This window comes from Epinephelus fuscoguttatus, linkage group LG21, assembly GCF_011397635.1.
Source record: "Epinephelus fuscoguttatus linkage group LG21, E.fuscoguttatus.final_Chr_v1".
In the NCBI taxonomy this organism is placed as follows: Eukaryota; Metazoa; Chordata; class Actinopteri; order Perciformes; family Serranidae; genus Epinephelus; species Epinephelus fuscoguttatus.
This window is the reverse complement of record NC_064772.1, coordinates 20,067,221-20,094,546: the sequence shown is the minus strand read 5'-3', so window position 1 is coordinate 20,094,546 and position 27,326 is coordinate 20,067,221. Positions and strand designations below refer to the sequence as shown.

Sequence of the window (27,326 nt, the reverse complement as noted above, 5' to 3'; positions counted from 1 at the left end):
TGTTGATCATTCCATGATCGAGTTTCTTCAGGATGTTACTGTCATCGGCTGAATCGCCTATAATATGAATAAACACACAAAACCCTCAATCAGGGAATCTGCCAGTTTTATTTGAGAGCTAGTGCAAATGCAGATGAGTGAAGAGTATTATTTAAAATACCAAGACTTGTTTGACATGAATACTTAACAAGGTTCAACAGGTTTAGAGCATGTTCATATACAATACAGTTAATTTCTTAATGCGCTCCTCGCATCAATGGTCAAAAGGAGGTTGTAAGTCTGTTAAACAAATGGAAACATTGACAAACATTGCAGAGTCGTCACCGCTGAAGAACATTCAAAATGAATGAACCCCTGAACACATGCACACACACACACACACACGGCTAACTGAATGGCCTTCTGATATCACACTGCTGCTAACATCATGACAGAGAAATGGAAACCTAAATCAAGGCTTGTTCTAGTCGGAGAAGCCACTAAAACAGTGAAGTGCCAGACTTGACAAACACATTGTTTCCATGAGCAATATTTGTATGATCTTAAAGGAAAATATAAAGTCTCAAGAAATCTATAAAAATGGAAATACTATTCACAAAAATTCACACCTTACTCCTCCAATTGTTGTTCTTCTCCTCAATATGGCAAATACAGTTTAACGACTCTCTTTAAATAATTTCCCACACCGCTCTTTCATTTACATTTTCATTCACTCGTTTTTGTTACCACACCCAAACTTAATTTAAAGGTCCACCGTGTATGATTTAGGGGGGGTTTAGTGACATCTAGTGGTGAGGATGACAGATTGCAACCAGCTGAAACTTCTGGTTAGGATTCTTTCAGTGTTGAAAGAATCCTAACCAGGAGCCAAATTATCCAAAGAGGTCTCTTCCTCTCCAAAACAAACCGACCAGGTCATAAAAACAGGTAAAATCAGTGAATAAAGCAGTTTCATGTTAAAAATCTGTGTTTCTCCCATGATTTGGCATAGCACTTGCTAATGAGATCTAAACATTTTCTGATCCAGACGTTTAGGAGGTTATTAGCGGGAGCCAAATTACTGGCAGAGGTTTCCTCCTCACCAAAACAAGTGGACCTGGTGATTTATACCAGTAAAAACAATGAATAAGGCAGCTTCATGCTAAAAATAAGTAGTTTTGCGACACTGTTCGGCTTGTTGCGAGGGGCTCCTAACTACGGTAGCCAATGCAAAAACGCAAAATGCGAATGGCTCTCTCTGGAGCCAGAGTCTGTTTTGTCTGTTCTGGGCTACTGTAGAAACATGGCAGTGCAACAAGGCCAGGGGTAGGCAACCTGCGTCTCCTTTAGCCCCCCTCAAGAGGCTCTCTAGAGCTTTGACAAAAAATATCACATGAAAATGAATAATTTAAAAGAAAAAAAAAAAAAAAAAAGTTTCAACGTTTCATCAACTACATTGTAGTTCATACATCTACGACCTGGCGCCTTTTCCTCTAAATTTCGTCAAAACTCAACAGCTATAGCTAGTCTTGAGCCTCCATTGCTAGGCTAGCTATGGATTCTATTTCCGTAAAAGTCTCAGAGGAAAATACAGAATTTAACATGCATGGACAGATTTGTTTGCTTTCTCTACCAACCCTGCAAAGTTAAAGTGCCAAATAATCATAAACATCCCACTGCAGAGGAGCCAACTTGTGGTAAAATATATTTTTGAATGCCCATTGCTGTTGCTAAGGCTAATTTTAATAGCATTAGTGATAGCAATAGGCTAATTCGATAGGCTAATTTAGAGTTTAGATGATGATAATTTAGATGTGCAGATTATTTTGAATTAAAATGGCTCTTGTAGTGATAGTGATAGTTAAGGTTGCTGACCCCTGAACGTAGCGATCTCCGTGCATGAGACCCACTCCCTATGTAGATATTATCGGCTCATTCTAAGGTAACGAAAACACGACGATTCTTACTTTCAGGTGATCAAACACCAGAAAAAACATACTCATTATATTACATTACATTTCTGCTAATATATCCCCCTAAATCCTACACGCTGTGCCTTTAAGAAAAAGCTAACATTATACAACAACAGGAAAGTGTTATGCAGACAATGGTGAGTCGGCACCTGCGGCTTGGCAGATGACATATATTTATATTTTTTTATCCCCATTAAAAAACATTTTGAAATATTTAATCAGAGTTAAATTATTTAGCTTTTAAACTGGACAAATTCCTTTAGAGTTTCTACAGAAAATGCTGTTGCTGGCGTGAAGGTTTTCCAAATGTAAGCCTACTGGGCGTCCAAGAGCATGAGGTGCACAAACAGTCCAGCTGAGCAGATGACGTCACCTCTCTTGGTGAGCAGAGGTACGTGGCGGTATCCTGGGAAAAAAGGAAGTGAGTTTTAGCTTCGTCAGCAAAGTCGATTGTACAAAACTGAAGTCATATGATAAACATAACGCTGTCAGCAATTCTTGTCTCGTTCTTATCTATCAAATACTTGAACACCTTTATGTTTCAGTCATTGGTGTTAACTGAATCCTCTCAGCTCTCAGTTCAGTGTCTCTTGCCTTTTGCTGTTTAAGCTGGACTCTCTTACCGTTCTGTACACTGGTGAGCGGTAGACAGTACTGCCCGACGAGATCATTCTGGGATGTTGAGTCATAGTCCTCCACCACAAACCTCAGCATGGCCAGCTCTGGGACGTGGATGTCAAACTTGAAGCTCTCATTCCACATTGGGTTGAACCCTGCAGGGATGGATTTGTGTTCAGCTGGCGCAGCTCGCTAATATATTCATATTTTCTGCCAAGGTGTGCGACATTTGCTCTGAGGAAAACTGATAATTCATGTATGGAACAAATCAGGGTGTGTCCACATCTGAGTAAGTTTATGTGCTCACCGTTGTTTTCAATGTAGTGCGTCTCCTTGGTGGCGTTGTCTGCTGGGACGCCGTAGATCTCCACTCTCACCAGAGGGTCAACGATGGATCTGTGTTTGTCCTTGTTCACTTTAGGCAGCTGCTGAGCTGAGATCACCTTTTGTATGTGGAAACGAAAGACAAAAATGTATCAATACAAAAATAAATGTCTACGGCGTAAGAAGTCTGTAGTAAATACAAAGTTTTAAAGGAATACTTCACCCACAAAATGACCATCTGTGTATCAGTTATTCACAGTGTTACATTAACTTCGTGAAGAAAACTTTGTTTTTCTTGCATGCCTCCATGGCGAATAAAATATCCAAAAGCAGACAAAATTCTTGATGAATTGGAGTAATAGGGGGCCGCACTCATCTCAGTCTCATTTACACAGTCGAATGCTCAGTACTTCTCAAACACATGCATCTTCACTAAAACCTTATAATTTAAAACATGTCAGTACAAACAGTCTCATCCATGGATAAGTAGTGTATGTGTTTGAACTCTGTGCATTCCATTGTACAAGTTCAAACACGCGTGCTTCCCCAGGTACACTGCTTGTATGCCGAAGTGTTTCAAATAGTAAAGTCTAAGGACTTGGGTTGTAATGCATTGCAGTTGTGTGATGTTGCATTCCAGGCAAGGTTCTAATCCCGTAAGTCACCGCTTCAAGTCACGACTTCATAGCGTTCGAGGCAAGTCCTGCCAAACTATCAAACCAACATGGTGGACCATGTGGGGTTTATGTTTGTTTACGATCACTTCTATCACCTTGCTCATTTGAGCAAAATGGAGGAGGGGAAATGGCCCATAAGGTCACAGATGCCATTATACTTTTTATTTAACGTTATCTGTGTGTTTAGAAACGTATTCTGTATTGATTTATTCTTGCACTGGAAACTAGCTGTTAGAGCGGCTACCAATAATACGTTAACATTAGGGTTATTTTTTGTCTATTTCTCACCGTGTATCACCTGCATCAGCACCGTGGGGCTGCCATTGTTGTTTAGAGGAGTAAAGTAATTGGTTTAGAGGGCTGTGTGATGTCAGAAAGCATAACTGGGAGTACATCGATCTGGTATGAGTTCACAGGTGGTAAGTTACGGGTTTGACTGCCGTTCCAGTGCACTTTCACGGGTAGAAGGTTGTAAAAGCATGGGTTATGGGTTGCCTGGAATGCGCCATAAGAGTTTGTTAACAGCTGTTTTGATATAACTTTGCTGTTGTTTAACGTGGACTCCATTTGCTCCAACTCATCAGCGTGCGATGAAAACAAAGTGCTCTTCACCAATTCGATGTAACACTGGGTGTGTAAGTGGTATGATTGGGCGATATGGACAGAAATTCATATCTGTGTAATCACAGGCTGACTGGCAATACATGATATACATCTTGTATGTATTTTCCAGAAATGGGCGACATGTTTTCAGTCGCACGTCAAAGCCAGATGAAGAGATATCACAAACACTTTTAAAAAAAACGGACAGTGATCACAATAAAATGCAAAGACAGGGATTTTTTTCTGTTTGAAAATATACAGCTGCACAACATGTACATGAAAAAATCTATAAAATAAATAGCAGGGCTGTACATGGATGTTTTTGCACACAGCACTGGAGCTACAGAGGTTTAAAGGTTTGCAGCACAGGACACAAAACTGTAGCATGAGTATAAAAGTATCAAGTAGGACTAAATCCACTGTAGTTTAGAACAATTAAAAATCTTTGTGGTGGGAGTCAAAAAGTTGTTTTTCATGGCTTTTAAAATTAATCTAGTGCTGGACAATTATTTTAATATTTTCATTTATATAGGCTATTAATCTTATTTATGCACACAGCGTCCAGGCACTATCTCCATGTCACAAAATAGAATACAACTATTAAGAAGAGTGGCGATGCGCTGTGCTCCACCTCACACACAAATTAGCAGCGCAGCACTTGATTGCACATGTGCTGCGGTCATTTCATTCATCTCACAGACTGATTTAGCATAGCACATGCAACATATCGACCGATGTCACACTGTAGACTAATTAACAGACAGATTAAACACAGTAGCAGCTCTGTGTCTCTCTTAAAGTGTAAGAGGAGAGATGCACACTGGTATTTATTATGTAACACAATTTGACCCTGTATCAATATGGACGGTGCGGTCTAAATTGATATCTTGCTTGACAATATATCAATATATCATACATAGTCGTTATATCGCCCAGCCCTAGTAACTGACATACAAATGATCATTTTGTGGGTCAAGTATTCCTTTAAAGTACAAGTTCAAAAACTTGACTCCACTCTATGGGGCACCCTCAAACTCTTACTTAGACCTATCTTTCAAGTTTTACAGCAAATAACTCACCATCACATTAAAGGTCTTCCTCTTTAGCCAGGGTCCTCTGGACAGTGTATTGGGATCAAACTGAGACGACAGGTCTCTCAGGAATTCAGGCTTCAGGATGTAGCCACAGAAAGCATTTGGCAGGAACCGACCCTGGTTTAGCTGCATCTCCTTGGAGGGAGTCTGGAAGTTCAATGCCACTGAAAACCAAATCAGAGAGAGAAGGGAGAGAGAGTGTAAACATTACTCTTAAAGGTTAACTTTGGTATTTTTCAACCCAGAGCCCATTTTCCCTTGTTCTTGTGTCAAAGGGACTAATGGGAACAGCAATTTTTGAAATTGGTCCAGTACTGAATGAGAGGGCTGCTGTTATGGAACAGTTTGTAACCACTCCGGGCATGTTCCCATCAAAGTTCTGTTTCTGTAGGGATTCTTTCCATAATGTTGTCAGACACTTAGAGGAACAATCAAAGCAGATCAGCGGCAAAACAAGCACTTTTAGTGGGTGCACAAATGCCCTGAGTGGGTAAACTGCAGCTTGCTTTGCTGCTGTCGGCTGAACCAATTTCAAAAATTGTTGTTGCCATTAGTAACTTAGACACAAAAGCATTGGAAAATAGGTTCCAGCTTGAAAAATACCTTAGTTATCCTTTACTATAGCAATGGCACTTACTAATGGCTAAAATTCTGCATGTATTAAGAGAAGTGTACCAATCTGGCAGCCAACGTTCCACATGGGCACTGGGTTATAGTTGGAGGAGTCGGTTCTGGAGCCAGCAGGGTAGATCCTACTGAGTTTGTCCATGTTGTGATGGACGTAGGCAGTCCCTGAAAACACATCAAAACACTTGAAGTTAACTTTCATACTCTGCTCATGAGAAATCAACTGCAACGTGTCAGATAGATGTGATGTTTACCTGAAGTGTCAGCCAGGTTGAAAGCTTTACTCTCCTTGAAGGACGACATCTCATAGAAGGCCTGGTTTTCTTTGGCGTGTTCAAAGCCATTAAAGTGGACACTCTTGCAGTAGATGACGATGTCCGAGAGCTCTTTGGCAAGTTTGATTTTTGATTTCTAAAAGGAGAGGGGAAAGTGGGTCAGTTTTGTCGAAGAAAATACATATATCTTAAAAAAGTATTACAAATGAGCATTTGACCCACCTTTGGTTTGTCTTTTTGGTCGTTGTCTTTGCAGTCTGCAGCCTCGTCCTCCTCAGACACTGTGTCTTCATCTATGGTGCTGTTATTGTTGAAGGCAGCATCCAGCTTGTTCAGTCGCTTTCCCTTGATGAGGAACTTTCCCTTCAGCTCCTACAGAGACACCAACAAAATGTTGTTTGTTGTAATGCAATTTACACTCACTGGCCACTTGATTAAGTACACTTTGCTGGTACGGGGTTAGACCCCTTTTGCCTTCAGAACTGCCTCAATTTATGGTGGCATAGATTCAACAAGGTGCTGGAAACATTCCTCAGATGTTGGTCCATATTGACATGACAGCATCACACAGTTGCTGCAGATTTGTCGGCTGCACATCCATGATGCAAATCTCCTGTTCCACCACATCCCAAAGGTGCTCTATTGGATTGAGATCTGGTGACTGTGGAGGCCTCTGGAGTACAGTGAACTCATTGTCATGTTCAAGAAACCAGTTTGAGATGATTTGAGCTTTGTGACATGGTGCGTTATCCTGCTGGAAGTAGCCATCAGAAGATGGGTACACTGTGGTCATAAAGGGATGGACACGGTCAGCAACAATACTCAGGTAGGCTGTGGTGTTTAAACCATGCTCAGTTGGTACTAAGGGGCCCAACGTGTGCCAAGAAAATATCCCCCACACCATTACACCACCACCAGCCTGAACTGTTGATACAAGGCAGGATGGATCCATACTTTCATGTTGTTTACACCAAATTCTGACCCTACCATCTGAATGTCGCAGCAGAAATCCAGACTCATCAGACCAGGCAAAGTTTTTCAAATCTTCTCTTGTCCAATTTTGGTGAGCCTGTGTGAACTGTAGCCTCACCCTCAGTTACTGTTGCCTTTCTATCATCTTGAACCAGTCTGGCCATTCTCCTCTGGCCTCTGGCATCAACAAGGCACGTCTAAATGCATTGAGTCGCTGCCACATGATTGGCTGATTAGCTATTTGCGTTAACAAGCAGGTGTACCTAATAAAGTGGCCGGTGAGTGTATAAATGTATTGTTGCACATTATTGCTAAATCAGAGAAGCATATTCTTATTTTTCAATGGAACAAAGCATGTGCTTTTGGAGACTCCCAGTCGTGCCCTCTCAGTAGCCAATGACAGAGAGGAAAATGTTGTGCAATGCATAATTATAATTTCCTTTGAGGCTGACAATGCCACAGGCATTCATCCCATGGGTGCAACATTTGAACAGACCTGCCCACAAAGGCTTGGGAATGTCACTGAAAAATGATCTGATATGCTAATGCCTCCTCGCTTTGCATTTCTTTCAGTGCTGAGTCCTTTTTTTCACTGCATCTGGGAGTCACATGTGCTTATCATCAAAGTTACGATAAGGTCTAAAGGAGGAAAGATACTGAGACAGTGATTAAGAGGTGTAGAAGGATAGCAAAAGAAAGACAATGCAAAAAAAGGGACACCAGCTGTATTTGATCCTTTCACACTAGGCAAACCTGCCCATTTACATACAAACAAAATCCCACTTGATAAAAACCTCTCTTATCAAGGTGTTCTCTCATAGTTGGATCTTGCAACAACATATTAGTTAATAAACAGCTTATCTCTAAGCGATTACCGAGGCGAGATCATAAAATGCAAAGCTCCAGATTGTGTGTATCCACATTATCAACACACAGAGGAGCAGAGGCTTTAGATTGATGCTGTTTTGATTATGTGTTAGTGGTTTTATTTGGGGCTAACATAATGAGGATGAATTTTACTTCAATCTCCTTAGCTTCCCTTCCTAGACAAATCTAATAGTCGATTTAAAGTAAACAGGAAGGAGAAAAAAATAAGCTGGTGGTTCATTAACTTGAGAGGTGGAATTTTAGGTGCGGCCTTCCTTTGGTTTTTATTCAGGAACAAGGCTCTAAAGACTCTGAATGTTACAGTCAGTGAGCTGAGTTTAACACACCTCAGGTGAGGGGAAGTTGCTGGGCATGGTGTAGCTCAGAGGCTTTGTGACCAAAGCCTCGCCCAGGATGGAGATCAAGTAATGGGCCATAATCTTCTGTTGGTCCACGGAGCAGTGATTCTCCAGGGACAGGATCACTGGGTAGTCTGATGTCTGGAGAAACAAAGGGAACAATAAATAAGCGATGGTGAGGCTCTCCATAACTGTCCCAATGTGAAAAGCAGGGATGTAAATTAAATGCAATCATAAATATGCCACATACTTTGAAGGCAAAGTCTTTGATGGCTTTGATGACGTCTCTGAAGAGCACTTTGGATGTGAGTGTGTAGCCGTGGTAAATAACAGGCTCGCCGTTATCCCCGTCCCAACAGTCCAGCTCCACACAGCGACAGCTCTTCATCAGTGCTCTGCAGGGGAGGAATACCTTCATGAAAACCTGCACACCAATGTGATCACTCATGCTCTTTTATACGTCACAAAAATGTTTCCAGGAAGTTTATTACCTGCATTTCGACCAAAGGAACTAGTGTCAGTTTTGGTTGCTGGGCCATAGTTTCTGCTACCTAAAAAATCTGCTCCCTACAGTGTGAATCTGTATTATTAATGCCTGTGATACAATTGCTTCTCAGGGGTAATAAAGTTTATCTTGACCTTGACCTTAAATATTAGGATTTTTCTTTCCCAAAACAAAATTATGTCGCTAACTCCCTTAGTACTAGTATAAAAAAGCTGAAAGGAGCAAGAGAAAACTGACTTTATTTGCTGTCAAATTTTAATGCAGATACTAAGGCATGCCAAGGCCAAGGTCAAGGTATGTTCATGCGCTCATGTATTTAAAACTCTTACTGTCACGCACCTATCAATTACAAAGGTCAACACAAGGATATTGCGTTAGATGCAAAAGTTACATCTTTTATAATTAGACATTAGTCTTATTTGCAAATAAGAACGTACAAAAATTAATTTTAGTTCTTGATGGAGTTCCTAAGTTTAGTTCCTTGGTTGCCTGGGTCCGGACCTTAGAAAATGCCCACTCCACCAAACTGACTGATTCGTCTGTTTTATTTGACCTTCAACTTCTAAATTCTAATCGGTTAATTCTTAAGTCCAAGTGGAAGTTTGTGCCAAATTTGAGGATACTCCCTCAAGGCCTTCTTGAGATATTGCGTTCTTGAGAATGTGACAGATGAGGTCACAGTGACCTTTACCCTTAACCACTAAATTGTAATAACTTCATCCTTGACTTATAAAGTGCCAAAATTAACGTGCCCAATTTGAAGAAATTTACTCTTGAGGTTCTTAAGATATTACCTCCACAAAAATGAGATGGATGCAAGGTCACATTGACCTTGACCTTTGACAACCAAAATCAAATCAGTTCATTGTTTACTCCAAAAAAGCATTTGTACCAAATCTTCCTCAAAGTGTTCTTGAGATATCGCGTATAAAAGAATGAGACAGGTGAGGTCACAGTGACCTTGACCTTTGACCATCAATATCGAATCAGTCCATTGCTAGGTCCGAGTGGATGTTTGTGCCAAACTTGAACAAATTCCCTCAAGGCATTCTTGAGAATGCCATGGCTATACACAGCGTAGAGGCATAATAGAAAACAATCCAATGAGCATCAAGGGGGACGAATAATGAACCAATCAACAAAGGAACCGTCGTCGTTGTCAAGCTGTTTTCAAGCTGTTGTCAAGTATTCTCAAGTGGTGCACTAATACCAATGAGGACGAATACTAACAATGGCGAGCACTATAGACTATTGTGGCTTTTCTAACGCAATGTCCTCTCAATGGCGTCCAACATCATAGTTTGTTGTACTCTGTCCACTCAAATCTCATAAATGCAAAACACTGATGGCATGGCCACGAATCAGTGTGAACTTAAAATTACATTAGATTCGGGCGGATACTTCGGTCCCTATTGACTGATGAGGAAAAATCAAATCCCTCTCCCCCACTGAAATGGGTTAGTATGGATCTCGTTAAAAGGATGATCTCTATGTCCAACATCCATGAGCAAAATACTCCACTGTGAAGTGGCTTTTTATGTAAAAATAATACCATGATGGGCAATGCTGTCAGCACCAGTTTCCTTCAGCTAACATTATGTACAGTATGTTGGTAAAGGTAGTTACTTTATGTAGGCTTCTGTGCTGCTGGGTCCTTTGAGCTGGTCTTCCATCAGGTATGTGTTGTGTGACGAGGAGATGTAGTAATGGTTGAGGGGCTGGTGCATGTCCTGATACACCTGTTTGTGGGCCGGGTTGAGGATGGAGCCCTCCTCCTGGTGCAAGTACATCAGGAAGCCATCTTTGGTCATGTGCTTCTTCTGCTTCGCTGGTGGACAGAGGACGCGATGAGTATGATACAATGTGTGGAGTGTGACTATTTGTCTTTCAGTACTGTGTAGTGTTGTATAAAACCCCCAAAGACTTAACCCTACCTGTCTCATCCACCTCGTATTTTTCAATCAGCTTTAGTGCATCCTGCATGGACACCTGCTCCCTCTGCTCATTCAACAGGAAGTTCAGTAGGTCTCTGGCGCTCATCTGACCTTCTGTTTGAGCGTAGCTCTCATAAATTACGTCTATCTCCTCCCGCTTTGTCAGCAGGTTGTAGAAGTGCTTGATCTCTGAGCCCTCCAGGGAGCCTGAATTTGACTTGTCACATTTCTGTGCAACGTGAGACATGATGGGACAATCAGTTAAACAGATCTACTAGATTTTAAGTTTCACAGATGACAGATTATTATGGAGAACATGTTAATCTGCTGGATACAATCGCACTTTGGGACCTACCTTGAAAATTTCTGCTGCGTAAGTGTCGTCCACTTCGACATTGATCTGTCTCAGGAAGTGTTTCAGCTCCTTCAGGGTCATCTTGTTGTCCTCATTCTTATCTGCTTTCCGCATGCAGTTGATGAGCCAACTGGCGTTAAGATGTAAGGATTATATTTGAAGTAATAAAAACAAAACAACACACCTGGGACTATAAAAAGCACTTGTCGCCTCTCATGGGTTCAGCAGAACGTTTAAGAAACATGTATGCAAGACTTTGTCAAGGATACTGCTCACTCTTCTGCTGGCGGCTGAGGTTACGCATGTTGCTCATGACCTTATCCAGGCCGTTGACCCACTGTTTCGCCTCCATCTCATTGGTCGCCATCAGGTCGAGATTCTTCTTGCGGCCCTTGAAGATGATGGAGAAGCAATGGTTTTCGACACTGGGCTCGGTGTGTTTGTTTAGCCCCTCAGACTGACGGCCCTTGCGCACTGAATCAATGTCATCGATGGAGACTGTTTGGAGAGAGGAAGGTGTTGGTTAGAAATATCCCTCACAACCAGAGAAGCCAAAACTAGTCTTAACAACACTTAATTATGTTGTAAATGTCATATATTTAAATTTCAAGTTAAATTGAGATTGACATCCTGCTAGGATATGGAGTCAAGTCTCTATCTGTAAGTTTCATAAGACAATTAATTAAATGGTGGAAACTTCCAGTCTGGATTACAAACAAACAAACAAACAAACAAAATCAAATTATGTTTTTCTTTTTCCGTCAACAAAATCTAATATATTTTATTACATTAGATTACATTATAAATATATTTATAATATTAAATTATTATAATTACATTACTGAGAAACAATCTTTAGCCATGTGTTGCCATTTAGAACAGGCCAAAACATCCAGAAAATGATATAATTTCTGTCATTCAGCCTTTAATCTGAAGAGGAAAACAGCTGCACGTACACTTCAAGGCTGTCATCAACAGTGGTAATACTTGCTAAGACCTTTCTAGAACCATATACAGTTTTGAGAGTGATATTTGTTTACAGCTGTGAACTAGCTTGCAGTCACAGTTGAAGTAAAACTTTAAGATCCTTCCGTGGGCAAGTCAGTATCTTGCGGCAGCAGACTTTTGGTCCTGACGGGCACAACCACACAGAGCGCCACAAACTACTTAAACATCTTATCTATGTGTGGTGGCTCGCGTCTGTGGCCTTCACCACAAGGCACAACACAGCAGATAGAGACATAAAAACTTTTCAGTGACAGCCTTCAAGCACACTGAATGTTTGGAGGATGGAAAAGAATAAGCTTCTGCATATGGTCAGAAAAGTTAAACTGTTTTTTGGGCTGATATCGCCATAACAAACAGTTGCACTTGTACACATCCAGCATACACACAGCAACATTAGCATTCATTTAGATTGGTCTTTTTTAGCCACCTTGCATTCCAGAAAACTGGGAACTTAAAAATTTCCAACCTCCTAAGGAAAGTACATTGGTTCAAGGCCCAGACATGCAGAGAGCCCCACCACCTCTATGTAGGAGCAAGACACACTGATTTTACAGGTGTTTAGCCTTTTTCTGTTGTTGTTTTGCATCTATTTGTTGTTGTTGTTGTTGTTGTGCATCTCTCTGTGGTTCTGAATCTCTTTGTAGGCATTTTGTGTCTCTTTGTAGCTGCTTTGTAATAATTTTGTATCCCTGTGATCGTTTTGCTCCTTTCCCTAGGCCTTGTGAGTCTCTCTGTGTCTCTTTGCAGCTGTTTTGCATCTCTGTGTAGTTGTTTTATATCTCTTTGTGGGGTTTTTGTGTCTTTGAGTCTCCTCCTGGTACCTGTCTCTTCGGGTGACATTTTGTAGTTGAAAGCCGGGGAGGGCGGGGCTGAGACTTTGGACGCCTGGGCCTTTGCCTGGTAGGACCTGTTTAGGATTCAATACATGCCAACTTTGTGGAGAAGCAGTTGTCTGACATCACACAACAATGGTTGTAAATAGTTAACTATCAACTAAAAGGCTTAAAGGATAACTTAAAGTATATTTTCCTGTATTTAATTAAAATAATATATAGTAAAACCTGGTCTGCGTGAAAAAGGTTACTTTAAACGGTCTCTTACAGTTATCTTCTATGCACAAAGGTTACTCCATAAAACATTAAAATGCCGAAATGTACTTATATATGCAAGGAGCTGTACTACTGAGAGTTCAATTGTGTGTACACTTGCCACAGAAACATCAGTTTGTCACTGTCAGCTATATTTTTTGTTTATGCTTTGTGTTGTGCACCTGGGACACTTGGAGGTCAAAAGTTGGAAATATCAACTGGAAATTCCAACCTTTGACTTTGACTGCAACACGGCACGAATATTCACTCTCCTTCTATCTCTGTTTTGTCTCCAACACGTCCTGAGGGAAATATGTGGATTTTACCTTTTAAATGCACCACTAAGTTTACTATGTTAGCCAGCCTCTGTTGTCAAGCAGCTGGGCAGCGTACAGTGGATTTACTTAAGCTTTTCAATCAAAACAAAGTAAAAAAAGTGAAGCAAAACAGTGAAGATGTGGGTTGTAAAAACCAAAAGAAAGAGGTGAAAGATGCCAAAACACTCCTTAGAGCTAAGAGGAACTGCAGAGCTGTTGTTTTTTGTCACTACTAGCAACCTGTTTTACATTACATAAGGTCATTTGATCCATTGCTAACACAGAAGTATTGACTTAGCAGCTTTATTAGTTGAAAGACTTTATATAGTCTGACACAAATTAAAATATTTCTCTTCCCAAAGATGAGGAATGCAAATTGTCTTGTTTGGTCCATGCAGGAATGAAGAGATATGAAATTATACAACAGCATTCTTTCTTAATATCCAACACACAGCAAACAAACATGTTACATAACAACAGTAAATCGAGCCTGAATCTTGTTTACAAAAAACTAAACTAAGCAACCGTTTTAGTTGAGGAACCCTCTGAGACGGTTTAAGAGATGGCCTTTGGACATTTTGTTGTTGTCTGCTGTACACTTAGATTCTTTGGCAACCCAAACACATTCCATGGAGATTTGATAAGTGCACTTAAAAACAGTTTGATGCAATCTGACCTCGCTTGATCTCCTCGCCTCACAAGCTGGCACACATGGGCAGCACAAGAAATACTAGGATCTGCAATTCTAAGATGAAAACATGTTGTATGAGACACCCACACACAAACAACACACACTGAAGGTCCCTGCACACACAGCCTTTTTCACCCATACGTTGGGGTCCGGCTCTGTTGTGGAGCAGCTTAATGTATGGAAGAGCGTGCACTGCCACACATGATCTAATCACACTAAATGGCAACAACCGCCCTTGTAACAAAACCCCAAAGACCAGAGGCTTAGCTAAGAGGCCATATGTTGAAGCTGGGTTACAATCACAGTGTTTCCACCCTTCACATCCCGAGGCCGCAGGCTCTAATGAAGAGCCACCATTGTTGCTGTGAGAGTCGGAGACTATCTAGAGGCAGGACGGATTAAAGGTCAGACTACTTGGAGAGAAAGACACATCAGTGTGGGGGTGGTGTGGAGAAACACACCCAAGGCTTGGTGGTGTACATTCAGCTGACTGCTGGATGAACAAAATACCATGGAGGCACTCACCAGAAGGGGAGTGTTTGTTCAATCAGCGAATGCACATTATCCCCAGCAAAACAGACCACTGGGGTCTGTTAGGGTTGTGAATTTGGACCATTTTCAGAGAATCCCATCGCTCCACAAAGTCCAAGTCATGTCATCCGTGTCACGCCGACATTGCTTAAATACCAGACGAAATTTCATACAATGAGATTATTGTGCAAGTGCAGAGATCATGCCGCTGTTTGTTAAATCTCTTTTCTTCAAAGGGAAGACAGCGTTTAGCAGTGAAGATTTAGCAGTGAAGAGGGTGCTCTCTAGCAGGGCCGTGATCACCTAGGGACATTTCTAATGCAACCCTCAAGGAGAGTCTGGGGACAATTCCCCCAAGAGAATTTAAAAAAAAACTTACAGCTAAACAAAATATTTTAAAGCATTTTGAAACAAAAATCTTAGATCAGGGGTTCTCAAAGTTTTGATGACAGAGGGCCTTTTTAGGGAGCCGACATATAAATGATGGCTGCACAGGAACACTGTAACTTTTTTGTCAATTATACTATGACATTTTAAATGACTTTTTATGACATACTGACACTTGACAAACTTCTTAATACGTTTAAAAGTAATGTAATAGAGAGACAGTGCAGTGTTTGACATCGATTGTGCCTACCCACAGCAGTCAAGCAGCGACTTCTGCTGGGGTACGGCAACACCACTTAACACAAACCACACGCAGAGTCGTATAAATAACAATTTGTTACGTTTATGTATGAAAATGATTACATTGGTTAATGTGCCATATCATCTTGTTCATGATAATACTGGTTTAGTTTTTAATACAATATGAAAAATTCATCGTGATTAGGGATAGACCGATATGGATTTTTTAGGGCCGATGCCGATACCGATTTTTTTCCATCACCCTTAGCCGATAACCGATTATGAACTGCCGATTTTCTTGAGCCGATATTTGGGGCCGATACTGCTAAAATAAGAAACATTTATTGAACAGTAAAAAATACTAAAACAAGAAGTTGAGGTAGAACAGGTAGAATATTATTATTATTATTATTATCATACATTCAAATTAAAAAAAGAGTTCAGTGCTCTTAAATCTTCCAGCAATGTCTTTATAAAATAAACAATATTTAAGCTGAAGCATAAATAAAACAACAACTACTGTACACAGTAGGATTCAACAGCTTTGTTCAACTTAACCACATACTTTCAAATGAAAAAAAGTGCCAGGGAAAAATAAATCCACGAACCCACGCACGTATCGGCCGATGCCGATACAAGTAAAAAACTCAAATATCGGCCCGATATATCGGCCGGCCGATGTATCGGTCTATCCTTAATCATGATACTCGTGATATTTCGACCTGTTGACACATTGGCCGCAACAACAACCATGGCTGAAAGCAAAATAACTACTGACTCTGCGGTGGTTCCAAAAGGAGGAGCAGCCTCAGTAGCGTGGAATAAACTGTGGCATCCTTAGGCCTGGGCATCCTGAATGTTTTATGAACAGCCCCAGACTTCTCAGACTCTTTTAGTGTGTTACAGCTCAGAGAACTCATTCAGCGGCTCCTCTGGCAGCAGCAGAGCGTCTCTACCTCTCCTTTTTCAGTGTGTGCACATGGGAGTCAGTGTTGTCAAGTAATTTTGTCATAAACCTTTGGAAACATAAGCACTTGTGGCTCGACAATTTACTACATATATGTGAATGTGTAATAGCTCTGGTAACATAACAGCCTGTCACAGGTTACAGCGTCAGTGTGTGAATGTAAGTTTATGGTTAATGTTTAGCTTGGTTTCGAGGAGGGAAAATAACAGCTGAAAATTATTATTCACAAAATAAATTTTGTGGAATGGCATGCAATAGAGTAACTGCCTACCTACAACATTTTGTGTACTTGTTTGAATAAACTCATAGTGATTACTGTTCAGTCAGTTTGATCTGGTAAGTGCAAATATTATTACTGTTGGGAGTTTTTATGTCTGTGACAAATAGCAGACTGACAGGAATATGAGGGAAGTGTTTCCTGAGATATGTGTGTCATCTTTACAGTGGAATGCAAAGCCTCTGTCATTCACCTCATGTGACCCTGACAGTGTGTACGTGCAAGTGTCTCTGTGTGTGTGTGTGTGTGTGTGTGTGTGTGTGTGAATGCTGTCACGGCAAATGACAGTCACACAGTGTGGGGAAAAGGAAAACAGAGGCTTTACAGTCTGTTGATGAGAAGTGATCCACAGCGGAGGACTTTCTCTGACTCACTTACAGGATGATTTACTGGCGCTACATCGCGATTTGTTTGTAGGATTGTCACAACTTCTGCTTAAGTAAAGCTGCAGATGGACCTCAAACAAAAAGTGGTTAAACAATACGTGCTGTCCCCCCACACTCTCCAACTTCATGTAAGAGCTGTTTAGAGCTGATTGGTAATTGCGACTTGCTAAAGCCCACAGGAAGCATTAAAACTTATTTCCGTAAACAGGGAAATGCCTGCAAACTTAAGGCCCATCTCTAAGCAAGTTTGGTAATGTCAAAAAACAGCTTTGACACATGACTGTTCACACGACCGCATCACACAATATCACGTCTACGGCATCCGCATTGAACGCATTGGCACTGCTCTGTCTTTCAGAGTTTGTTTAAGGCTCTGGCTCGGGGCAGAGGTTATCAAGTCTGGTAGCAGCAGCCGCCGCCAGGATGGGAGGGAGATCAGAGCTACCAGTGGCCCTGAGGACGTATATATACTTTCACACCCTGACAGTGAATCGCTGAACCAGAAATCAGAGGAAGATAATCTCTCTCACACGCACATGGACAAACACTAGCGTTTTCCACCCTGTCTTTGGCCACACTGCAGTATCTGCATGTTGTTTCCGTTTCACCACCACTTTCCACATATTCTGGAGCACCAGTGGGAACTGACGGGTGTGTTACCAAGAAGCTATTGTTGAGATCTGAAAGAAGAACTCTATGTTGACAGAATAATAGCAGATGGATGTGCAGCTCAAAAAGGCAGCGGGATGAACCAGAACAAGTAAAATAACTTACAGAAACAAGAACCCAGAAGAATTTTAGGCTTTACTAAATCCCTTCTTGCCCACACACAAAAAAACATATACAGTAGAAGTCAAGGTGGCACTCACAAGTCTGGTTTCGCCTGAATCTTTTGTGGGATTCATGCCACAACGTCTTGCAGTCTTCCTGCAGTTTGAAGAAGCGGACCTTCTTCCAGGATTTTGAGCGAATCTTGATCAGCTCCCCGCCGACCAGCAGGAACTGCAGATCTGGATCTCCCTCCAAACCTGCAGAGGTCATACACAAATCTTATGTGAGATGCACCAGCAAGGAGAGTCTCTAAAGAGGGAGATTATGGCATTGTTGAAGGAAGATACATGTTCATAAGTTTCCAGTACACTTCTGAAATCTTTGTGAGGTTTTCATTCTCCAGGGTGTTACACTTCCATAAAGTTGGGGCACTCACAAGAGACAGATTGAAAAAGAGAACAGTCAAAGTCATTGTGGAGGTCGAGATATCTTGACCTTACTGGGTTAAGCTCCAAAAAAGCTGGATCTGCATTTCCAATAATGCAACCAATAGCATCAAACATAGCAGAGTTTGACCCTTCACTTTGCAACACAGATATAATGGATGTTTTGTCCATTCTCCAAGGCCAAGGCTCTGCTAGGATTATCTTAGTATTGACTTGTGTAGCATTTGATCAAATCTAAGTGTGCTCACAGTGCAGGAGAAAGGGAAAAAGTTGAGATAGCGTTTATTCCAAAATTTAAATCACAACAAGGCAGGTGAACATCAGGCTGGTGCAAGTGATGCACCATAATTCATACATAACCCACGTCATCATGAGCCAGGATTTCGTGTACACCCTACATTGAAGACAAAATGAAGAACATATACTTGTGTGCCCTCTTACATAGGATACCTGTGAGAAATATGGACATGACTCTATTGAAATGAGCTCACTCTTTGTGGACACTGATAAAAGAATCTTAGTCATGTTACATGCATGTCCTGCGGATGTTACTTGAGCGACAGCAGGCCTCTACTGAATAATGAGACTCTGTTGTTAGGTGTATTACCTTTTAATTTTTTTATTAAAGTTTGTTTGTTTGTGTCGATAAAATAACTAACTAACTAACTATCATCTATGTAATCGCGATGACTAATACGCCAAAGGGAGTAAAGAAGTAAGTAGTATTAAGAGTGAAAGTCAGCTTAAGGGGTAAAGTTGGGGTGGTGGTTGGGTCAAACAAAAATTGTGCATAGCATTAGTTTAGGCAGGCCACGATGTCGAGCTCAACTCACCTCCCAGCTACAAAGCTGATCTCAAACAGCCCAATCAACTGATGGAGCAGCTGACTGATGGAAGGGAGTCAGCTGGTAGATCACATGATTCCTTTCTATGCAACCAATTGACAAATCTCATTCAGGGCGCCCTATTTAAACTGCTCTGGCCTGCTGTGTCTGACTTATTAATATTTCTGTTTGTCGTTCATGTTGCTCTGTACTGTTGCTGAGGGGTCTTTGCTGATGCTCTCCCTGCCTTAGGCTTTCCATGCAGGTGCATGGAAGGGCAGGGAAGTTTGCTCTTTTTGCCTCAGGCTTTCCTCATTTTTGCACATGGAAGGGCAGAGAGGTGCGCTCTTTCTGCCTTAGGCTTTCATAATTTTTCCACATGGAAAGGCAGGAGGTGTGCTCTCTCTCCCTAAGGCTTTCCACATCAGCACATGGAAGGGCAGGGAGGTTTGCTATCTCTGCCTTAAGACTTTTCACATAGGTGTGTGGAAGAGGCTTTTTGCGTAGGCCTAGGAAAGGCAGAGGGGCCCTAGAACAGAGCCACACTACCAAATATAGCACTGCAAATGGAAAATAAGTTTTCTTTGACTAAAGTGTTCCTGACTGAAATAGGACTTTCCCCCAGAAGACCAGTGTTTGGGACCGTGTGAAACCAAGTGAACTTTGAGTTATTTTAAGGAACCTCATCAACATGTTTCTTTTCCTAAAACTACGCAACTTTTCGCTTAGTACATAATGTCATACGTTGTCATAACATAATTCTTTAGATATCATACCAACCATTGTATGAGGATATGTTGGAGACAGATATAGTATGTGCCAAATACAGATGTGTGATCTGGCCACAGACTTCCTGTTGTATATTTTTAGTCTCCGAGCTCAAACTGGAGTAACCCTGATGATATCAGTTGGGTTACATTATCAGATTTTATCTCTCTCCAGAGACATAGAAGCGATTACACTGATATACTCTTCTCACTGTTCAGCATTCGTCGAGTAAATGGACTTCTATGAGTAAAATCAGTGAAGTGGCCCTTTAAGTAGACACTGCTTGTCCCTTTATAACTTAGCTTGGCGATGACACCTGGTTTTCACCAAGGATTGTTAGAAGAAATGTATTTTTATGGGGTTTCAGGACTGGTTTTTCTTGCTTCCTCGTGGCACATTTTCCATATTTACAGTACAGGCCAAAAGTTTGGACACACCTTCTCATTCAATGCGTTTTCTTTATTTTCATGACTATTTACATTGTAGATTCTCACTGAAGGCATCAAAACTATGAATGAACACATATGGAGTTATGTACTTAACAAAAAAGGTGAAATAACTGAAAACATGTTTTATATTCTAGTTTCTTCAAAATAGCCACCCTTTGCTCTGATTACTGCTTTGCACACTCTTGGCATTCTCTCCATGAGCTTCAAGAGGTAGTCACCTGAAATGGTTTCCACTTCACAGGTGTGCCTTATCAGGGTTAATTAGTGGAATTTCTTGCTTTATCAATGGGGTTGGGACCATCAGTTGTGTTGTGCAGAAGTTAGGTTAATACACAGCCGTCAGCCCTATTGGACAACTGTTAAAATTCATATTATGGCAAGAACCAATCAGCTAACTAAAGAAAAACGAGTGGCCATCATTACTTTAAGAAATGAAGGTCAGTCAGTCCGGAAAATTGCAAAAACTTTAAATGTGTCCCCAAGTGGAGTCGCAAAAACCATCAAGCGCTACAACGAAACTGGCACACATGAGGACCGACCCAGGAAAGGAAGACCAAGAGTCACCTCTGCTTCTGAGGATAAGTTCATCCAAGTCACCAGCCTCAGAAATCGCAAGTTAACAGCAGCTCAGATCAGAGACCAGATGAATGCCACACAGAGTTCTAGCAGCAGACCCATCTCTAGAACAACTGTTAAGAGGAGACTGCGCCAATCAGGCCTTCATGGTCAAATAGCTGCTAGGAAACCACTGCTAAGGAGAGGCAACAAGCAGAAGAGATTTGTTTGGGCCAAGAAACACAAGGAATGGACATTAGACCAGTGGAAATCTGTGCTTTGGTCTGATGAGTCCAAATTTGAGATCTTTGGTTCCAACCGCCGTGTCTTTGTGAGACGCAGAAAAGGTGAACGGATGGATTCCACATGCCTGGTTCCCACTGTGAAGCATGGAGGAGGAGGTGTGATGTGTGGGGGTGTTTTGCTGGTGACACTGTTGGGGATTTATTCAAAATTGAAGGCACACTGAACCAGCATGGCTACCACAGCATCCTGCAGCGACATGCCATCCCATCCGGTTTGCGTTTAGTTGGACCATCATTTATTTTTCAACAGGACAATGACCCCAAACACACCTCCAGGCTGTGTAAGGGCTATTTGACCAAGAAGGAGAGTGATGGAGTGCTGCGGCAGATGACCTGGCCTCCACAGTCACCGGACCTGAACCCAATCGAGATGGTTTGGGGTGAGCTGGACCGCAGAGTGAAGGCAAAGGGGCCAACAAGTGCTAAACACCTCTGGGAACTCCTTCAAGACTGTTGGAAAACCATTTCAGGTGACTACCTCTTGAAGCTCATGGAGAGAATGCCAAGAGTGTGCAAAGCAGTAATCACAGCAAAGGGTGGCTATTTTGAAGAAACTAGAATATAAAACATGTTTTCAGTTATTTCACCTTTTTTGTTAAGTACATAACTCCACATGTGTTCATTCATAGTTTTGATGCCTTCAGTGAGAATCTACAATGTAAATAGTCATGAAAATAAAGAAAATGCATTGAATGAGAAGGTGTGTCCAAACTTTTGGCCTGTACTGTATATGTTTTACTATTCATTTAATTTTGTCTGAAAAGGGCCCTGTAGTTTTTAAGGATGGAAATTTGAACACTGTCAGCTCACTGTGAATCTTGTCACAGTCACAGTGTTCCCAACATGGCCTGTGAGTACGTCTGTACTTAGCTCTGAGTGTACAGCTGTAACAGCGGCTTATCATTCAGGTGAAGTAATCCGCTGATTACTGCTTTCTTGGAAGGGTGTGTAACATCTGTAGGAGGTCACAGGACAATGTTGGCAAGACAATGTTTAGTTTATTTGTTTTCCATGTGTGCAGATTTGAGGTAATGCTGTTGTTAGTCAGTGTTCGTGGGAGGGACTGAACTTTGCACACAGCTTTATGCATCATCCGAGCTTAAAATGATCATTAAATATAACACAGAGCAGTTGTGTACAAGCATTAATGTCCTCTCAGTAAGCAAAAGGGCATTTGAGGATAAATACATTCACTACAACCCAGCAGAGATTGTGTCAGGGTCGTGGGCAGCACCACAACATTACAGACATTTTTTTCCCCGGATCGCACCACAGCCTCACAGAGCCTGTTTATGAGCCTCTGACCTCTCTGCAGTCAGGGAGGAGGACTGGGCAGAGCGGCTCGAGAGCTCCAGCACCGCCTCTGCTCTGTCAGGCTTTCCATCGGGGGCTTAACTCCCCTCAGAGAGTAGTGGCAGCTTCTACTTGTTTGTCAACTCCTTTTTTCGTGTTATCTGTTTCACCGTGGAGACAACGTTTAAAGTCACCAATGTTACTGAAGAAGAACAACAACAAATATTTCCCATATCATAAACATGAGTCACATTGAGCATCTGGGGGGATTTCATGAGAATCAGATGGGTTTTCTTTTTCCATTTTTTGCAGAGTAATCAGTTTCAGATGCAGAGCTGCCTACACCCTGTGAGCAAGCTAGGGCAAGAAGATGGCAGGAATTAAAGTGAAATGCCCTTGAGGAATTGGGTAATGATAAGGTTTCTCACACAACCTGATGATGGGGTTGTTTGTATTTTCCAGTAGGAAAATAACATATCTTTGGAAACAGATGCTCCAGAAGTCCTATTTATGGATGCTACATAGGAAGCTTGAGCAAGATAGGGCAACAAGTTGTCACTATATTAAATCATGTGTGGCTGGAGGGTTGAATTTCCTCTTATGTATCAGTTATAGCCACATTTAATGACTGTAGTGGAGCTTTGTAACAGTTGTATTGTGCTCTGCTCGCCTCTCTTTGAACATGACTAATAAAACTTGAAGCTACATTGTTTTAAATGACTTAATGTGAGAGGTACATATGACAATAAACACCCCAGGGGAGATCCCCTTTTGTTCATGTAGCTTTTTTACAGGTTCCTTCCTGTAAAGACACAAAGGTTGCATGCCATGCCATTTTCAGCTGGCCTCATCTGAGCTGTCACCATGGCAGAAAGCAAAGAATACACCGCTCCAGGCAATGAGGAAGCCTGAAGCCTCTCTCCTGCACTGCACATATAGCATGTTATCTCCCAGCAACACAACAGCAACACACCTAAGACTCAGTGATTTATCTGGACAAGATTAACATCTCCCAAAATCCAGATTATGTAGTCTAAACATTATTTCTGTGCGCGCGCCTGTCCGTGTTGGCAAAACAATCAGGGCGTCACTGCGCGCCGTTAAGCCCAGGCACTTCTGCACCTTTGGGGGACTCACCTAGACGCTTTCCGTTCTCCTGCGCAACTTTTTTCATCTGCTCCTGGAAAGCCTGCTCCTGGGATTTCGTCCTTTTCGGGCGTTTGTGTAAACACGACATTGTGGAATAACTTTTTTAAAGAGTAAAAACATGAAAATATCCAGTCGGGGTTAAATGTGTGCTCTGTGTGGAGGAGAAGCAGACACCACCACGTAGTTCCCCCCTCATGGGGCGGGTCTAAACTCATCTACTGCTCTGTTATATGCCCTGTAACGGTGCCTGTCCTGTGCACACATGAGAGGAAGGTTGGGGGTAAAGGTCTATATAATCATATAGCCTTACATTCAATTAAAAAAACCCATTGTAGTGGGATTGGACACTTGTGTTGTGCTCCAATGATGCATTCAGCAACTTTAGAAAAACACTGAATCTTACTTCCTTGCAGTAATTATGAGTTACTCTAAGGATGATTTCATATGCTTCAAAAAAGTAACATATAGGCTACATTATGACTTTAAATGAATGTTGCATTGCCTTGCCATAACTCATGTGTCTTATCTTTATGGTATAGTCTTGCCTGCACATGTAATTTTGCTACCAAACATAATTGGCACACTAAAATCTTATAGCTGGAATAATGAGCTGTGAAATAGCACCATCCCATGGTGAATACACGTCTACTGTGCTTGTGCCTGATTCGCTAAATCTGTGAAAATCATTTGCAAGCATTCTGGCTGTGGTCAGAGATGAAACCTGCGCGTGATTCCCTCTGCGTGTAACATGATATTGTCATGGCAACAACAAACAAACAAACAAAAAACCCACAGCCCTCACCCTAGATATAGGGGTGACAAATTTGTTGTAAAGCAACCTGGTGTTGCGTCAACAGCAGCCTTAGGGTATATGTTGGGAGGTATTTGACGCACATCCGGGTACCCAAACCACAAATAAAAATATATATATATATATACATATATATAGATAAATGAAAATGAATTTAAAAAAATGTATGCACCTATTTTTACCTTTACAAACTTCTATTTGTTGATACAGACCTAAAAAATAATATCACTAAAACACAAGTGAATTTACGCATAGGCTACTGAACATTTCCACCCCACATGGCAAACACTTCAGCAGGTGAGCTCTTGTTTAAATATCTTTTACAAAGTAGAAATTAACAGGCAGTGTTGTAAATCTGTGCGTCTCCAACTCACCATGTTTCCCAGCTGTGCCATTTGACTCCATTCTCACTTCAGTCAAAACAAACCACCACTCTCCGGGCTTAATTCCTCTTCTCCTCCACAGCTGTGTCACCTATATTATATTAAAGGGAGTTATCCCAACCATAAAACTTGTCTGCTTGTCCTGTGGAGGGAAAGATCCAACCTGTGTCCCCCTGTGAGCCGACCCACACAGTGCGCAGTCAAAGCCAACCCATTGGCTTCTTATGCGCCATCAGTCCACACCCACTGCAACACCGGTCTGACAAGTCCACCACTGTGTTTACTCTTATTACATTCATTCATTCATCTGCAGCTCAGTAGAAACTACACCTTTGGATGGAATTCTCCCAATATAGAAAATAAACACTCACATAATGTCAGCTGTAGACCCTGATAAGACAGTGTTAAATTGAGGATTTATTGTAAATGCATTAAGTCAGTGCTGTGATTTTATACACCATCCTGGCGCCTACAGTGATCTGATTTATGTAGGGTGTTGCCCTGGTCTGGTACAGACCTGCCATTTATAGTCTGAGGTGTGCCTGTTCTCACTACCTCTTCTCACTGCATGGTTAATACTGGGAATGTCATCACACCATGTCTGAAGTCACAAGGTCTTTACGCCATCTAGGCCCACTGACAGCAGCTGAAGGCGTTGATCCTTGGTAGATGTTTCAGCACAGTTGATTCAAACAGAAAAATGTGCTAAAGCAACAAGGCAAAGCTAAATGAGCAGGTGTTGGTTATCATGCATGCCTAGCCCATCTCTTGTGATCACAGAAGTGCTCTTTTTGGCCACTGGCGAGCTCATAGAGAGGTCCATTTTGTTGTTGTTGTTGTTGTTGGTGATGGTGTCATTAATATGGCAGGATGCTTTAAAGTAGCTATAAGCAAATGTAAGTAAATGGAATGTGCATTGAACACACAAGCTCCAGTGTAATCTACTGTATTAGGGCTCAGACAGATCATGCTTTGTGTGTCTCTATTATAAGTGTCTGCCAGCCTGTTTTGCCCTATGAGCTCTCGTGCTGGGGCAAGTCTTGGGAAGAAAAAAAAACAAGGAGCTCTGTCTGGCAAATTCACAAGGCGTTACAAAGTCAGCTCAACAATTGGCTCTTTGAGAATCCCACTTAAACATTGCATGAGCTGATCAGCACAGTAAAGGATTTTGTTTTGTGTGTCTTTGGAATCTTTACCTCCTAAATGAAATACATCAGCTTAAGTGTGTATTTTATAAGCATTACTTCTTACACAGGAACTGCTCTTTTTGCATAAGGCCACAGGCGGGTGCTTTGTTTGAGCTCTGCAGGGCTTTGAAAAGACTTTGCATGACACAATTTGCAGACAGAAACTATCCTGAAGGAGTTTTTGTACTTTTCCGTTGTACGAGGACAGCCAGCTGTGTTTTCTAGGTAGCTTTGTGGAAAACAGAGGCGATGCCACACCTTGTGACGGTGCAGTATGCTGGTGTGATTGTTGAATAAACATGCTGCGTCTGATCTCACAGGGCGGTCTGGCTCATATGGTTCAGTGTGTCAGGTGAGAGTCAGTAAGTGCTGCAGAAAATCAGACATTACTTGTTAATTAAATGAGTTGAATGTCAATAGGCAATCAATCATTCATAATAGGCCTACTCATCAATTATCTTTGAACGATTTAGCCTTTTTAGTTGATGTTTCAGTGGAATTTAAGACAGCAGGGTCAGTTTTGTTCTTTAGTTGATGTTTTTGCAGCTTATATTCCCAGGGGTATATTTATGTAGCCCATTTATATAGTTTTATAGGAGTTTGTTATATCAGTGGTGGAGACTAAATACACACATTTACTCAAGTACAGTACTCAAGTGCAATTTTCAGGTAGGCTTGTACTTAAGTTGAGTATTTGTAATTTATTTAATATTCTGATATATATTTCGAACATGTAAAAAAGACACAAACATACAAACGAGCAGACAGACAGGAAGAAAGTTTTTACAAATAATGAAAAGCATAATGAAAAGAAATTGTCAGTGTATAGTGACTTTGATTTACACATTCATAAAGGAGTGGGAGGAAGTATAAACTTATTGAAGCCACCTCCCTATAAGTCATTGAGTGAAATGAAACAGACAGCTTCCTTATATAGTAGATAAAACTATACCTTAGACCTTTTTAAATATACAGTTCTAACTACCATTTAATTGTGTCACACATAAATAACTCATGTATATGTAATGTATATATAGTATTAATTAGAAATAGCCCATACTATACCATACCATAGTATTTATGTTTCTTTATACTTCCACTATTCTACATTGAAGAGGGACATGTTGTAGGCTACGTTTTACTTCACTACATTTATCCTGACAGCTTAGTTTCTAGTGTAAAATTGTACTTAAAAATGAATATAAAATAAAATAAAATAAAATAAAATTATGCCACACAACACATTTTGTGAAAAGTTTAAACCAGTGGTTCCTAAACCTTTTGGCTGGTTTACATTATTCAGATCAAATGTGCAAAAATAAAGGCTGTGT

At 41.2% G+C, this 27,326-nt stretch overlaps 1 protein-coding gene across 2 annotated transcripts; it reads right to left on the bottom strand.

The window, feature by feature from the left end:
- Positions 1-89: 89 nt before the first annotated feature.
- plcd1a (phospholipase C, delta 1a) lies at positions 90-25,014 on the bottom strand. Of its 2 annotated transcripts, none has more exons than XM_049564701.1 (15): positions 24,800-25,014; positions 17,924-18,082; positions 11,432-11,660; positions 11,163-11,292; positions 10,808-11,036; positions 10,500-10,701; positions 8,619-8,763; positions 8,357-8,509; positions 6,393-6,542; positions 6,150-6,306; positions 5,944-6,060; positions 5,254-5,432; positions 2,878-3,013; positions 2,576-2,725; positions 90-2,358 (listed from the first exon to the last, which is right to left on the bottom strand). In XM_049564701.1, the coding sequence occupies exons 1-15, from the start codon at positions 24,828-24,830 to the stop codon at positions 2,267-2,269; spliced, it is 2,259 nt and encodes a 752-aa protein (XP_049420658.1). In that variant the 5' UTR covers positions 24,831-25,014; the 3' UTR covers positions 90-2,266. The 2 variants fall into 2 exon arrangements, with proteins under 2 accessions (XP_049420658.1, XP_049420657.1); XM_049564700.1 differs by lacking the exon at positions 24,800-25,014 and adding an exon at positions 23,603-23,795.
- Positions 25,015-27,326: the final 2,312 nt, after the last annotated feature.